Source organism: Eumetopias jubatus, unplaced genomic scaffold (assembly GCF_037043125.1).
Source record: "Eumetopias jubatus isolate StellerSeaLion01/CBP00866 unplaced genomic scaffold, mEumJub1_p1.0 scaffold_14, whole genome shotgun sequence".
Taxonomy (NCBI): Eukaryota; Metazoa; Chordata; class Mammalia; order Carnivora; family Otariidae; genus Eumetopias; species Eumetopias jubatus.
In genome coordinates, this window is record NW_028274820.1 from 66,455,467 (window position 1) to 66,472,846 (window position 17,380).

The 17,380-nt window shown below is 37.6% G+C and overlaps 1 protein-coding gene across 3 annotated transcripts in view; it reads right to left on the reverse strand.

Moving 5' to 3' along the window:
- DPY19L1 (dpy-19 like C-mannosyltransferase 1) overlaps window positions 1-17,380 on the reverse strand; it is an 85,050-nt gene that overhangs the window by 49,874 nt on the left and 17,796 nt on the right. For all 3 annotated transcript variants that reach the window (XM_028093879.2, XM_028093878.2, XM_028093877.2), the window contains exons 4-6: window positions 14,060-14,197; window positions 12,031-12,151; window positions 11,227-11,320 (exon numbers count right to left, since the gene is read on the reverse strand). In XM_028093879.2, coding sequence (XP_027949680.1) covers window positions 11,227-11,320; window positions 12,031-12,151; window positions 14,060-14,197 — 353 coding nt within the window. The remainder of the gene's footprint in view (window positions 1-11,226; window positions 11,321-12,030; window positions 12,152-14,059; window positions 14,198-17,380) is intronic.

Consider the following 17,380-nt stretch of genomic DNA (forward strand, 5'->3'; position numbering starts at 1 on the left):
AAGGGATCATGGGAAGCTGGAAGACCACACATTCACAGGACACTAATGGAACAACTGTGCGTTTTCTCCACTGATTATCAACCTGGTCTAGCACAAATGAGATATAAAGGGGCAAAGAAATAGCATATTGGCCAGAAAATGGCTGAAATGATGAATCACAGAAATGAGAGGGACAGATAAAGGAGCCAGAAAGTCACACAGGCCAGGAAGCGGAAGTCAGGGCTCTCCCCTTAGAGGCCCAGCACGCCTTCTTAAAAGGCCAGCCAACAGGCCAACGCCAGGCTTCATGGCAAGTCATAAGACATTAGATAAGTTAAGTGTGAGTTATGGGTTTAAATAAATAGTAATGTTTTGAACTTATGCCAACGAGGCAGAAAAGTGCAAAGGTCTATATATTTTAAAAATCCGTTTCCTCATTGCCACCCTTCTCTCAATCCTATTCACCTAAGATAATCAATAATAACATCTGTGTGTGTGTCCACCCTCCCAAATCTTTCTCTATACCCCTATTTTAATGTGATCATGCTATTAACACCTCTCTGAAATTTGTTCCTTTTCTAATTCATCTATTATAAAGATTATTCCTAATCAATACACATAACCCAAGGCATCCTTATTAACAGATATCAAACATTGCATAGTACAAATGTACTACAAATTATTCAGCCCTTTCCCTATTACCAAACATATAGATATTTTTTAATTTCTTACCGTAAGAATAACACGTCAAAATAAATATCCTTGTACACATAAATACTGGTGCTTTTATTTCTATAGGGCAGACCTAACTGTGAGACTGCCAAGTCAAAGAACATGAACCGGAAAATGCCATACCAGTCCACACACCCCCCACCACAGTGTATGAGGTGTCTGCTTCTCCAGAACACAGCATCTGATGTGTCCAGATCCTTTTATATTTTGCCCATTGGGTAGGTGGAAACTTTTTTTCTCACTGTCATTTTGATTTGTACCTCTTGTCTACTAATACGGGCATCATTTTAATGGGTTTTGGGACAATGTGCATTTTCTCTTCTGTGAATTGCCTGTCTACATTCTTGTCCATTTTTCCATTGGATTGTCTATTTCCCTATTCAAAGATTAAGGGTATCCATTTTTTGACTGTTATATGTGTGATTAAGTATTTTGATATGTGTTATGGTGTATTCTGCCAAAAAGAAATTTTAAATTTCATGTAGTTAAATGTCAATATTTTCCTTTATCTCTTCTGCATTTCCTGTCTTGTCTGTGAAGATCTTTCCTACCCCAGAATGACACAGTGTTCTAAAATATCTTCCAGTATCATTGTATTTTACATTTAAATCTTTCACCCAGAGAAATGTATGTGTAAAGCCTTAATTTTGTTCTCTTTGAAACAGCCAATTATGCTAACAACCATTTATCAAATAAACATTCCTTTTTCCGGTGTAATGAAATTCAGCCTTTATCATATATTAATTTCTCATAATACTAGAATCTGTTAATTTAATTCTATATTTTCTATATCACAATGTCTTCATTACTGTAGCATTATGGTAATATTAACATATGATAAGGAGAATTCCCCACCCCTAACTAAGTATTCTTTTAACATTTTTTAGGTCATTCTAACCAGTGCCCCCTCCCCCACACACAAAAGTGTTGGATTTCTGATCAGAATGTCATTAAATTTCCATATAATTTTGGAAGAATTGTCATTTATATGATGGTAAGTCTGCCCATTCAGTTGGATAGTATGTCTCTCTCCATTTATTCAATTCTATTTCTTTAAATAAAAATGATACGGACAAGCAATACAGCCACCAGATATCTAGAGCTAAAACTTCTAAAAATATGGGGATATGATAAACTCTGATCATAGTATAGTATTTTACCACTTTCAGACTTTGGCAGGTCGTATAAGCTAAAGAAAACATACCAAGGATTCGAATGAGATCATCAGTAGGCTCGATTTTATAAATCTGTATGGTACTTTGACCATACAGAGAATATACGTGATTTGTATAGCACCTGGAACACCTGGCTGGAAAGACACCTCATTCTCTGGTTATAATCCAAAAAAGACCCTACACAAGAGAGACCGAGAAACACCACCACCACCACCACTTTGGGAAATTGATGTAAAATTCCCTTTTAAAAATACCCTGAAAAGAAAAAGAGTCAAAACTGAAATTTTATAAGTTCAATTTTTTTTTTAACGGCAGCGTAAAGACAGGGACGGGGTAAAAAGAGGGCAAGGACAGAAGAATCCCACATCCAATCTCCCAGCCGAATCTCATGATGGGCCTGCTCAAGTCCTCCACCCCTACTACTGGCCTGCCGTGCAGCCTGTGGGGCTCAGGGACTGGACATTTTCCCAAAGGCAGAATCAGTGCGACATCACTCTCTTTAAACTAAATAACCACAAGATGCGTTATGGCCCAGCATCTTCCACGAACACAGACAGCTTTGCTTACCTAATCAGGGAGGCAGATTTTCGGGTACACTCTCGTGCCCTGCATAGCTAGGAGGGGAGGACAAAATTTGCTTATCTACAAGAAATATCTGACTTACAGTCATCTTGAAATGGTGTGACTTGCAACAAATCTAAAACAGTGTCCCCAGCATTTACCTCCTTTCCCTCGAGTCCTTACAGACTATCATATAGGTCATTTGAGTTTGCTAAACAGAAAAGATGTAATAATCAGAAAACTTAAGACTGATTTTTTTTTCCCCATTACAGTTGATCAGTTGGTATTTCAGCATTCCCTAGCGGTTAAAAAAAAAAAAGATTCTTCTGCAATATTACCACCGACTGTCAGAAAATTTGAAAGCTCCCACTGTGCAAATTTTAAAATAGTCTAAGTTTGCACATTTACTCACACATCTCATTCACCTTTTGAGCCTCGATTTCCTCAGGTATAAAATGAAGGAGTAAAAGATCTTAAAACTTTTCAGTTCTGACATTTAATAATTTACAATTCTCTTCTTTCTCACATCTTTAAGTAACATGGATTCAAATCAATCATATTTTGGTAGGCTTAATCACTGGCACTTGTACCTCTATTTACCAAAAAAATGATAAAACGTACAAAGTTCAACATTCAAGGAGAAAAAGTAATCATAGTTAATCCAAAACGTTATTAAATAACTCTTGGAGTGAATTAAATTAAATAACTTTTGCTGTATGAATGCTTATGAAAGAGAAAATGAGAGAATAATGTGGAAATAATTGAATTAAGAGAATTCCAGGCTCAAGTTTGAGATGTAAGGCATAAGCACCTTGCTAGCCAGATGAAGAAATGCCCCGCAGGCCTGCTGAGAGCTGAGCATCTTCCCCTAAACTTATACATGGATCCTCTGGCTTTTCTGGAGCATAAAAGAAAGCCACAGAAAGTAAGGGTGAGGACAAGAATGACAATCAGGAAGGCGAGGCATGGTCTCAGCTTAGTCCTTCCAGTCTGTTACAGGCAACTAATTAATGTCTTTAATTTAACTCTTTGTCTGCCAGGGCCAAGAAACAGAAGATTTTATTTACTAGACTGTGAACTTCCCAGTTCATCCTGGTAGTTCGCATAGTGCCTTGTCTATGGCACAGAGTCAAAAGGTATCTGAGGAGTCAATGAAAACATAAAAACTATCCAATCAAAAGTTGGCTGGCATTCCTTCGTGAGGAGAGGGGGCACTTTCAGTCAAACACACCACACCTCATACCACTGCAGTCCTTGATCACTGGCCTGGACACAGGCTCCTGCTCATCATCAGTGCCATGTGTTCAGTGGAGCCCCTACTATGACCCAACCACCACACTGCTTGACTCCCCATCCAGACCTTCTACTGTGCCCTCAAGAACCTCCATTCCGTGGTGAGCGACTTCCTTCCAGGAACCCTCAAGCCTCTGCCCAGATGCTTCCTCTCCTCCTACCACGAAACCTTACCCTCCTCTGAGAGGAAGTTTCCTTTCCTCGTGCCACCACGCTCCTGTATGGCTCAAGGCCCAGAGGGGAGGCTGAAGCTTCCTCTATTGCTACTTTCAGACACCATCTGGGACCCTTCGTGGAAGTCTGCTCCTCTGAGCTCATTTCTCTCACTTGCCTCCTCACAGAAGTTCTCTCCTAATACTCCAGCTCATTCTCCATGATTCACAGCTGTTATCCTTCGTCAAGGGCATGTCTAGAGTCTTAACTCACAGAGTCAGGATCCAGGGTCCCCTGTTCTTCATTTCCATTCCCTCTATTGCACAGAGGAGGCTTTCTGAGAACTTTTTAATTATCCTTTTTATGACCTTCTCTAGATTTAACGTCTGCTGCTCTGCATCACTGTGGCCACTCTGATCTGTCTCTGATCTCTTCATCCTCTTGAATATTCACCTTTCTTTGCCTCCACTCTGTTCTCCATGGCTTCTCAGCTCTTGTCAGAAAAGTCTGTCTATTCTTTTGTAGACATAGCTAGTCATCAGAAAAATGCCTTTTCTTCCACAGGAGGAACAAACCAGTCACAGAACATAATGTATTCATTTTCTGACTTTCTACTCTACTCTATTATTTTCTTTGGTCATTGAAGGTTCATGCTTCTTTGATACCAGAAAGAATTTTTAACTACTTTATTTCTAGATGTGTTCCAGAAGCCCTGAAGGCATGGTAGATTAGTCTATATGCCAAACCTTCCTTTTAATTTTGCTTACTAACATCCCCCCCACTTTCTATCCTGAAAAGTGAGAGTGAATAGTCATAGTTAATATAACCAATTTCTCTATTTTCTTCTCATGATCCAGCCCAAGTTCTCTATGAAGTGACTCGGTGTCCTTTTTAGACTCTGTGGCAGAATAGAGTAGCTTTTCATATCAATTCTCTATATCAATGAATAGACACCTCCCCCTTCCCATACCTGTTTTAAGACAAAGTTGAACTTCTTATTCTTTATGACAATTTTGCTTTGCTTCCATTGTTTTATTTGAGATTTTTCTGTTGTTCATGCTTTGTTAAAAAATCAAGCACTACTGTTTATGCAGCCTGGATTTTTGGCTAAAAATATGTCTTACTTAAGCCATGAATAACACCAGCTCAAACTTTTTCAGCTCCATGTTGTTGCTGTGGGTTGTTTCGTTTTGTTGTTTTTTTGCTTTTGGAATGTTCTATTAACTTGGCCTTCTAGCACATCTTTAATCATTTGGTCTAACAGTTGTATATGAATATTTAAAAGATAAGTATTTCTCTTCAGTATGCATAAATTGATGAAAGTTATTGGTTGAAAATATTGGCATCTTTTCTCTAAAACCTGTCCCTCTTTAGGTCATTATCTTACCAAATGACACTTAACCACACTGTTTGCTGCCCAAGTCTGACCGCTAGGAGAGATCCATAACTTTCCTGTGACTCTGTTTCCTCAGAGTTACCTCTTAAAGTGCTAGATACATATTTCTTCAGTAAACAAATAAGCTTTAGAATCTGGAAAAGAAAAAGTGGAATCTGCAGAGGAAATGCTTCAGATGAGTCCACTGAAAAAATATTTCCTAAATTGGTAAAATTCTAATAAAACTTATGTGATAAATAATAATATATTATTTTTGTGCCTTCTGTAAATAGTAATCAAGAGCTAAGTTTTTTTTCCAATAATTTATTTATTCACTTCATTCAATTAAAAACTATTTTCTGAAAGCAGGCATTCTTCTAGGTGCCTTGCAAGCATTAATTTATTGTATTCTCACACAGAAGACAATGTCTCCTAACTCATCTAGGTGTTCTCCCTCCTACCCAGACACTTCTTAAAAATTCTATAATACTGCATTCCAGTTAACTTATGAAACACTTTACTTCCCTATTACAACCCCGAAAAACCTTTGTTACATTAAATTTTCTTTTATATCCAAAGGCAAACCAAAGAACTGGCAGTCACTCTAAGTTCTTCCCACATCATTTATTCAAATTATATAAAAACTCAATGTTAACAGGTTCCACCCACGATCTGGAGCTCCCATACAGCTTTTTTGTCTTCCAATCTCAATCATGACAGCCTAGGATGGCCAGACAGCTAAGGAAAACTTCTAACATGGTAGGTATAGACCAAAAAATTTAAAAAAGCGAACTAGAAGATACCAAATTATTTAGGGAGGGGAAAAAAAACATTAGTATATCCTCAGAGAGAAAGATACTAAATCCATGAAACAAAAATAAAATACTATTTTTTTAAAAAAAGGAACAGTCACAGAACAAATGAAAATTCTTGAAAACTAGAAGATAACAAATGAAAAACTGAATAGAAGAGTTGGAAAAATAAAGTCGACAAAATTTCCTAGGATATAGAAGAGCAATGATATTAAAAATGGGAAAATATATGAAAATTAGAAGATCAAGAAATGCAATATCCAAATAACAAAAGTTCTGAAAGAGAAAACAGAAGGAATGAAGTAAGTGAAGAAATACTCCAAGAAAATTTCCCTGAAATTAAGGGCATAAGGTGCAAGACTGAAACAACGCTCACACGACTAAGATAATAAATGGGAACAGACTGATCTAGAGCAAGACATATTATGAAATTTCAGAACCATGGAGACCAAAGAGAAGATTCTACAATCTTTCAGAAAAGAAAGGGAAGAAAAGGTCACATACAAAAATTTAGAAATCCGAATAACTAAAGAATGCCTGAACAGCACCACGTCAAGCAACAATAGTGTGATGCCTTCAAAATTCTGAAGGAAAGTGGTTTCCAGTCTGGAGTTCAACACTCGGCAAAACTATTAATCAAACATGAAGACAAAATAAAGTCATTTTCAGATACACATGATCTCAAAAATTACCTCCCATCCACTCATTCTCAAAGACTTCTAGAAGATGGAAGATGCACCAGAGTGAAAAAATAAACCAAGAAAGTAGAATACATAGGATATGGCATAAGGGATCCCATTATAAGAGAGCAATGAAAGAACTCTGGGTAGTGAAGGAAAATGCCAAGGTGACAGATGTACACCAAACAACAGAAAGCAGTCAGTCCAGAATCAAGTACTGACTCATGCCCAGATCCTCATGTTTTATTTAACCTGAGAATAAAGCCCCAGTGAGCCTGGACAGATTGTTGTCTATATTTTGTCTTGGCTTCTACATGCCTTACTGTTGGCATCAGCTAAGGACACTCATTTCACCTACAGAAATCGTTCTGCTTCAGTATGCTCTTGAGAGCCAGGGTCCATAGTGGTGAATCTGGAAACAGGGGACAACTCTTCCCCTCACAATATTTCTGCTGGACAGTCAGGACCAGGCCCACACTACGTTTCTTCAGATTCCCCTGCCAAATGAGTCCTACATTCATCCCAGGACTAGCTCATGACCTTGCCTACTAATGCCCTAGGGAGTTGGGCTCCTGATTAAAAACCCATATATGATTTCTGAGGCCCAACCACAGACAATTACAAAGGTTCACCTTTTGTTCAGGGCTTCCTCAACAATGAGATGACCCTCATGTCTGCACTGATCCCTCGATTCTCAACCAGGGCACTATTCCATGGGGGGAAATGGACAAGGGGGAGTCTGTATTTTCTCCAGTTTTAGAATCTTGTTACACCATCATAGTAAGTAATAAAAGGTTTAACTCTTTCACTTTTAGCTTGTTGCTTTACACGACTACTCCAACACGTGGCAGCTCAACTCCCTCTCCTAACGGTCCCTGAAGGTTCCCTCAGGGAACCCTGCTCCCTGCAGAATAGAGACTTACCCACACCAAGTCTTACAAAACTGGCCTCCAGAAACTGTTTGTAGCTGAGATATGTCAGGGCATCTTACAAAATAAATAACTGTAATCATGAATTAACAGCATGGCTTTTAGAAAATAATTAACAATGTTTTATTTTTTTAATTTTTATTTTTAAAGATACCAAAATACTGAGAATTCCAGAAAAAGAGGTACAGCACAAATAGGTTGTGTTTGCAAAAACATCTGACTTCATCTCCTCATGTCAGAGCTTGGCAGCCCAGCCCCATTTCACCATTTGGCTGTGTTTTCTATTTTCTCTTCCACTTGCATTTTTCGTGAAATGGATTGGCTTATCTGACTTCAGAAAGCTTATATCTGTACTATTTTAAAAGAAATATACTTCTGGAGTAAAAATGTCATACTCAATCTGCCTGTAAATTTATATAATACAACTTATAAAAAGATTCTAACCACAATTATAGATATCCTCCTCTTTATTCTTAACCCACATGTTAAGAAGTCTGCAGCTTCGTCCCACTTTACAAAGTTAGAAGGGTGACAAAACTAACCACCAAGGAAGAAAACAATAAGAACTACCTAGCAATTTGAGACCTCAAAAAATACTCATGTCAAGAACATTTTAAAATATGATGAAAAAGACTGATAGAAAAGAAGTGACAGAAGACTTTATTCAACACAATATAAACCAGGATCACCACTGGAATCTAATTTACACACCCGCCCTCAAGGCACAGTGCAATAGTCAAGGCTCCCTAGAATACAAGGGGCATTATAATGTAGGAGAACTGGATGCTCATTTGGGGCTGGGAGGAAACAAGTTTAGGATGTGTTTGGATAGAGCTAAAGTGATTATTCAGGGTTAAAAAAAACACTCGCAAACAGAGCAAAGGGAGAGCTAGAGAAATGAAAATGTGCCATCACTGCAGTGTCTACATCCAAGCACAGCTGCAAAAGGCAGACCACCCTGGGGGGTCCAAGGGTCAAGGACACCCGAAGGGCCAGCTAGGGCCCAGAGCAGTCAAGTGGGTAAAGCTGAAACAGGTTGCATCCCTCGGAGCCAAGAAGAGAAACCAAAAACAGCTATTTGGAAAGGCTCAAATGCCTTTTTTTTTCTTTTCGTTTGAGAGAGAGAGAGTGAAGGAGCAGGAGCAGAGGGGCAGAGGGAAGAGGGAGGGAGAGGACCTTAGTCAGGCTCCACACCCAGCCAGCACAAAGCCAGACTCGGGGTTCAATCTCACAACCCTGAGATCATGACCTGAGCCAAAATCAAGAGTTGAACACTTAACTGACTGAGCGACCCAGGTGCCCAAGATTCACATGCTTTTAAAGCAAAGTCACTCCCTCCTGCTACCCTAAGCAGTGGTCTACAGATTTTTTTTACACTCAAACTACAAGAAATGAGACTTTACACTACAACTCAGCACATGCACATGTAGACATGTATATACAATCAATAAATAGAAGTTTCTCTAAATAACGCCTATCTTACAAAATGTTGTGTACTCTGTTATTTATGTTTATAATCTTTTCTTTTTCATGTAAAAAAAAAAAAAATCCTGATCCAAACCCACTAAATTGATTCTAAAATCACCCTGCAGTTGGGCAGACAGCACGCTCAAGTAGTCACTGGCTAACTTCAGTGACAGGTGAAGTCAAGGGTCTCATGAGATGATAGTTCAGCTTGAATCCTGTCCCTCTATTGGTGAAATTTCTGATTTCTCTCCCTGGCTTTGGAATAGTCTCAAACCAGCCAAGGTCATTTATCAACCAGCCCAACCCATTGATTCAGTCTTCTTCTACAACAGCCCTCAATAATCTGCATCCTAGCAAAACCAATCCGCTTTCCACGTCCCAGGATGTCCACCTTTGCCGCTCCCTGGGATTCTTTTCTCCCCAACCTATCCAAAACGCTCTGACCCTCCAAGGCACAGTAAAGCAACCCTCCACACAGAACAAATTTCTCCTGCCCCAGCATTATAAGCCCTTTATCTTTGCTGTCTGTCTCCCACTGACACACACTTAGCACCACCTCCAGCTCCCACCTCACCCCACCACATGCTTTCAAAACCCAAGCACACCGTCTCCAAAAGAAGCCACTCGGTCCGTACTTTATGTTGACTGGACAAATGCACATGTATCTCCTATGCAGGGAGAAAACTGCTGTCTGGGGACTGTTGGGGCTGAAGACTGAGAAATCTTATAGGTCAGGGCCCAAACCACCTAGAACCTCTCAATCAAAACCAGAACATCATGCTCTCTGCAGCAGATGTTCTATCTTTGGCCTCTGAAACGATGGTTATAACAAGCATTATAAGAAAATGATACTGAATGTTTAATAAATGTTTAGAAAGTCTTCTTTCCATCTCAATTCTTCTTTCAAAAAGTAGCATAACTACAGATCAGTAATTTGGCAACATTGCCATGTTCCATATTTTAACTTCTCTTACTCAAAATCAAATCTCCCAAATGTAGTAAAGCTATCCATTAGTACTTAGCAGAATGATAGATCCCCCCCCCAAGATAGAGACCTTTGGCTCATCATGATACAAGGCACACTGGCCTTGCTTTCTTTCAAGTCAGCTTCCTCTTCTGATTACCATATACTTTTGGTTATCTGTGTGTCTTGTTTCAAAAACAAAATTTTCCACCTCATCTTTTAATCATGCATTTTCATTTCAGTCTCCCCCAGTTACATAATTAAATGAACTTTCTTATAGCTAAATCAGAAATATTAGCATCAAAGTATCTTAAATCTATATGTAAATATACTCTAAATTGATCTTCTAATAACTTCCTCATTTGACAAATATTTATCAAGTAACTGTTATCTGCTCAAACACTGAGCTAGGGTTGCAGTAAATCTTTGTGGTTCTAAGCTGAAAATGCCATACTTCCAAAGCAAAGCTAATGGGATAATAGCAGATTCAAACTCATTAACCCAAACTGAAAATCATACACCTATGCTCACACTTCTGTACTAACAAGAAATCAGTAAGCAATAAAAAAAAGAAAATTCTAAAGATACTCTCAAGGTAAAATAGTTCAAACAAGTATACAATGTAACAAACTGTCAAAAAGAAACGAAGAAAAAGAAACATAAAAACTCTTTAAAAATTTCTCAATCTTTTTAGTTTAAGGAATATTGCTGGACTATGAAGTTAATCAGGTCAGATATTAAATATCTGTATAGAATATATTTCCATTTTAATGTCAACAAAATACAGCCATTAACACCATTTGATAATGAGTGGTCCTTTCCTTATATTTTGTGTAAACAATATACTGCTTATGCTCAAAAGCCTGTGAATATTTAAAATTTATCCAATATCCCCACCATTATCTGAGCATCTAAAATTATTTTAAGTTTGGCTGACTATGCCAATGGTGAAATCATTCCAATAGGAAAGAATTTTGTATCTGGATGTATTAGAAATAACATTGTTATAAAACTGAACTGCAAGTTAATCTTTATCTCACTATTTTTATTATTTTAGTACATAATATTATAACACATACCAAAATATTCTCAATCAATGGTCTTACCTTAAATATGTGCCATATATGAAGAATAATGCCATCATTAGTCCATTTAAAATAAAAATTACAGCAACATAAAAGCAAGCAGGATCTCCCAATCCTTTAAAAATAAAGAAAAAAATAAAAAACATGTTCTAACTATAAATTACTTTGTGTGTCTGGCAATTTATATTAAAATGTGCTTATTTTGAAAATGGCACAGATATTAAATGGTTGCCTTGGTTCCCATTAGAACACGTGACCCTATTGCAGAACAAAGATGAGAACATGGCAGTAGCTGTGGTGGTTTTTAAACAGGGTTACAAACTCACGGACACGCCTTCTGTAGAGGTACAGGGGGTCTCTACTCCTGCTTTTGAGCCCAGCTGGGCTTGTGACTGCCTCAACAGACGATGGCGGAGGCCATACCATGTGACTTCTAAGGCTAGAAGAGGCCAAGCAGTGTCCAACTTGGAGCCCACGCAAAGCCTGACTACCCTGAGGTACTATGCTATACAAAAGCATGGAAAGGGCATTATGTAGGTGTCCCAGTTGACAGTCCCAACTGAGCCCAGCCTCACAGGGACCCCAGCCCAGGAGCTAGAATGTAAGTGAAGCATTCTCCATTAATTTCTCCAGTCTTCCCAAGTCACCTGAGTCTAGCAGCAGCCTCTGACATGGTGGAAACAAACCAACCCTGCTATACCCAGCCCAAATTCCTAACTTGCAGAATCCATAAGCATAATAAAATGGTTATTTATATCACTAAGTTTGCAGTAAGTTTAATGTGCTCCAATAAATAACTGGACAATATCATGGAAAGAAACTTGCCTTCACAGCTTTCAATAGGACTGAGTCCTTCTCCTCTGGTCACCGTCCAACATATCTTGGTTTGAAGACCAATCAAGTCCATTATTTTGGTATAAATCCGGTACCAGCTGGCTAAGATTACCTATTTTTTAAAAACAGAGACATTTTTTAGATTTTTTAGAGAAAAGGTATTATCATCAACAGTTTCATTACTAGAATTTTTTGAGATATCTTGATAATTATCAAATTTTCCTTTCCTCTACCATCTACTTAGCTCCCATTAAATCTAGTAAAGTAAGCCTCACAATCCCCTACACAGATTCTTCATTGGTCAGTCTTCAACTCTCCACCCATGGGTGAGAATAAAATATAACATGAAACACACAAGATTTATATTTTTCAAAAGGCATAAAATTCTACTAAGGTACATAAAAGAAGAGTTGAACAAACAGATATTCTGTCTTCTTGAATAGATCTAATTTCTCAAGATGTGAATAGATATGGCATTTCTGTACAGAAAAAGTACATACAGATCATACACAAAGTTGAAAGGCAAACAAAAAGCTGGGGGTAAATGTTTACCTATATAGCATGGTATTCATATCTAGTATGTAATAAATGAGCTCTTACAAATTTTAATAGAAATATAGACAAAGGGCATAAGCAAGCAATTACTTTTAAAATTAAAAATGCATTTTTAATGCACAGCATTGAATGAAATACATATATACACATATACAGCAATGAACAAAATATATCATGTGATTTTAATTTTTTTGTCTATCAAACTGGCAGGGATTCGGGGATATAAGCATTTTCAAAAACACTGCCAATGGTAATTTTGATTGGTATAACCTATCTAGAAAGCATTTTGGCAACACGTACCAAAATCACTAAAGTATATATTCTGTTTAACTAAATAGTTCCACATCAACAAATTTATAGTTTAAAAAACATTAAGGATATGTACAGAGATTTAGCTTCAAGGATGCTTATGGCAGCTTCAGAATATTTTAAAAGTTGAAAACAATGAATATTTTCACAAAAGATGGACTAAATAAACAATGGGAGACCATATATAGCCACTAAAACTGATCCTGAGGAAAAAAGATGACACAGGAAGACTGTTATAAATATTCTAAAAGACAAAAAGCACTTATAAAAAAATATTTGCTGTGTGATCCCATTTCTATAAAAGTAAATGTGTACATGGTCACAGAAAGTACTCAATAAGCAGTACATCAGGAAACCAACACTGAATTTTGGTGGTTATGTATTTGTCTCTACCTCCATCTCCTCGTTAATCAATCGGCTAACTCACCGATTTAGGTGGAAGCTGGACTTCTCTCATTCAATGGGAAATGCCTGAGAGGCCTGCTAAGTCCAGGTACTGAGCCTGGGTTTGAGATCCCCAGAGACCAAGGCAGCCAGGGCCCTGGCACAAGGACGTGCTGTCTAGCAACAGCAGCAAGCTAAGAAGGGGAAGTCACAGGGACAGCGTATTAAAAGATCACCCTCATATCAAGTCAAGGAGGATGTGGCTGCAGAAGTCACATCTCAGCTTGGCCCTGGAAAATGCTCAGGGATGTGTCAAATGAAGGCAGGGATGGTAAAGGAGAGGCCAAAAAAGTTACTGATATCACTGCCTTCCTCCCTCACCTCCTGGGTGGACCGCACCTTTTCCCCACTCCACCCAAAAAAAAGAGCATTCAATTAAGTAAAGAATCCCCGAGAGGGAAGAAACATTATTTGGCAAATGACATGTAATGGTGCTTCCTTGCTATAATCTCTACACACCGAATCTAGACAGTTTTCAAATTTTCTAGACCATGCAATCATAACAGTTTCCATGAAATCAGTTAAAGCCCACCAAAATTAATAATAATCTTTTTTCCATATTCCTTTCCAAGAAAAGATACACACCTTCTTTTAAAAATTAGATGAAATATAATATATTGAATTACACCTCACATTTAGAATCAGCATTTAATGCAAATAACACTTTAAAAAAAGTAAAAAAAGAAAAAAAAAACACAATTGAAAAACTTACCTCAGGGTAAAGATTGAACCTTTTTAATGTATTAATAACAAGGGGGTATTCAGTCAGCTTATCATTCATAATCATCCATACTCCATTCAAAAATGAGGGTGCTTCCACAATAGTCTTAAAGTAGGAATAATACAGTCCCTGAAACAAGGATAAGTTATAATTATAATAAAAAAATGCATAATTCCTATGCCTCTTGCCAGCTTAAAAAAACTTACACTGTTTTTGAAAAACAATCAAGCAAATAATAGTTACAATTATTCTCATGGTTTCTGATCACTAATACAATCTTAGGTTATAAAAAAGAACTACATATTTTAGTATAACCTTGTCTTAATTAAAATAATTGAACTCAAAATATCTTCAAAAATAGTTTCAACATTTAAAAAGTAATATACATAACTCAGACAACCTATGTAACTTAAGAAAACTCCATATCCTATACTAATTTAAGTGTTAGAAAAGGCTATCTTATGAACAGGGCAAGTGAGTGGTTTACCATGAACTTAAGTTACCGTGATCCAAGAAATCTCCCCTAGCCAAAAATATTTCCCCCTACTGCCCATTTGAATCCCCAAAATGGTGCTATCATCTTCTTTCCTCCAGATTTACATGTAAAAATATAAATATATTAGGAAGGCTACATGTTGATATATTACATATAAGTTACATTCAGATGCCAACTAATTTTACAGACGATTTTCCTTCCTTCCAGCTCAGAATAAGGTCAGAACCCTGGAGGACTGACGCTGTGTGGATAGGGGAAGGGGACAGTAGTGGTACTCTCATTTTGAGGGAATTAGGACAGATACTGAAGTTGGAATAATACATGGACCAAAACATAAGCAAGTACCAGTACTTGCTCCCCTCGTGAGGGGGTGTAAGGGGCAGTACAGGGTGCTCACCTTCTATATAATTTTGCCTAGAGCTGCTCTAGTAGCCAGCACCCATCAGCTGTCAAACTCCACACTGGATTTAAGGCTCATAAATATGAAAGCGATTTGCATGCCCAATATTTATAGATAAGGAAAAAATGATTCTTGATATTATGGTGTTTAGCTTTCCTATCGCTATTTTTTAAAATATTTCCTACTGTACTAGGTTGGATAATATCCCCCCAAATTTCACATCCACTGGAACCTGGGACTGTGAACCTATGTGGATTAGGTTCCTTGCAGATGTGGTCAAAATAAGGTCATCTAATATAAATGGTATCCTTACAATAGAGGGAAATTTAAACTCAGAGACGATGGGAAAAGTGTCCCATGAAGACAGAGGCAGAGCTTGAAGTGATGGCATTTCCAATGCCAGCCAACACGCACCAAGGATGGCCAGAAAGCACAAGAAGCTAGGAAGAGGCAAGGAAGGATTCTTCCTAGAGCCTTCAGTAAGAACGTGGCCCTGCCAACACTTTGATTTCAGACTTCTAGCCTCCAGAACTCTGAGAGAATAAATCTCTGCTTTTTAAGCCACCTAAGTTTATTGTACATTTGTTATAGCAGCCGTAGAAAACCACCACAACCTATCTTGTTTTGTAGGTTTGTTTTGGAATCACGTAAACATCTTATTTAATTATAAAGTGAAAATTTTTAAATCCCTAAATATCAAAATAAAAATAAAATAAGAAATTAACTATCAAGTTGGAAGAAGATTTCAAATAACCTTAAGATATAGTAATTCTACTATACATCCTAATGGAATATATCCTTTTTAAAGTCAAAAAGAAATGTAAGAAAGTCTTAAAATGTTTTCAATTCTCTTATTTTTAATAGTACCTTTGGTTCTTTTATTCCACAAAAATAAGTAATATGAAACCAAGATTCCTGGGCTAGCAGTAAAGATACAAATTTAAAACAAAGTAAGTAACTATCTAATCCTAAATTTGAATTTTAAAATATGAATATAAATTAATAATTTAAAAACTGTTTCTTAATTCTGTTTACTAAAAAGGCTTGGACACATTGGCCAATCTAGTATCAAATACAGTTGACCCTAGAACAACACAGGTTTGAACCATGCAGCTCCACTTACACACTGACTTTTTCGATAGAGTATGGTAGTGTAAATTTATTTTCTCTTCCTTATGATTTTCTTAATAACATTTTCTTTTCTCTGGCTTACTTTGTTGAAAGAATATAGTATATAATACATGTAACATACAAAATATGTGTTAATCGACTGTTTATGGTACCGGTAAGGCTTTCAGTCAATAATAGGCTATTAATAGTTAAATCTGGGAGGAGTCAAAAGTTATATGTGGATTTTGGACAGCATGGGGTCAGCACCTCTAACCCCTTGTTGTCCTAAGGGTCAACTGTAGTAGCAATAAGCATCTCTAGCACCAAATTTGTGGTCTCTAAATACCATTTGCCACTGAAAGGAATTGGGGTTCCTTGGAAAACTGGATGATACCAGGTCTGGAGAGGAAAGTCTTTTTTTTTTTTTGTAAAGATTTTATTAATTTGACAGAGAGAGAGAGAGAGACAGTGAAAGAAGGAACACAAGCAGGGGGAGTGGGAGAGGGAGAAGCAGGCCTCCCATGGAGCAGGGAGCCCGATGCGGGGCTCGATCCCAGGACCCTGGGATCATGACCTGAGCCGAAGGCAGACGCTTAACGGACTGAGCCAGCCATGCAGGCGCCCCAGGAATGTCTTAATAGTACCAGAAAGTAAGAAAGCTACAGAATACTCATGAGGTCACATCAAAGGGACACAGAGTCAGCAGCAAAGGCTCTCATCAGCTAAAGACAGGTAAGTTTATAAAACCTGCTAAAATCTACCAGATCATAATGATATACAGCAAAAGAAGGCACCCCACTGGTTACCAGAAGAAAATGCTAGGAAACCAACTCCTTTTTCTAGAAAGTAGTAAATAAAAAGAAAAAATCAAGCATTGTCTTACCTGTGTGACGTGTACATCAGAGAAACAAGTAAGTATTATGGGAAAACTCTTCTTTACAGAAGAATTACAGTCAACAAATGCAGGGAAAACATAATAGACTAGATAATCACCACTTGGTAATCTTAATGAATTAACTAACCCAGGCTGATGGCTAGGCTATAATGGAAGAACCAACGTGACAATACCTAAAGCCACTGATCAGTCTTGACATCACAGAAGTGAGACAACCAGACATGGTGTGCCTCTTTGTACGGTACAATACATGCACACCACTTATGAAATATTCCTGCCGAAAAAACAAAATGAGCCTTCAGCTATCAAGTCCCTTATCTATCAATTTTCAGGAAACTTGGGACAGTGGAACATAATAAAGAACATGAATTACCATGGGTAATTCTATAATAAGACAAATAACCTGGATTC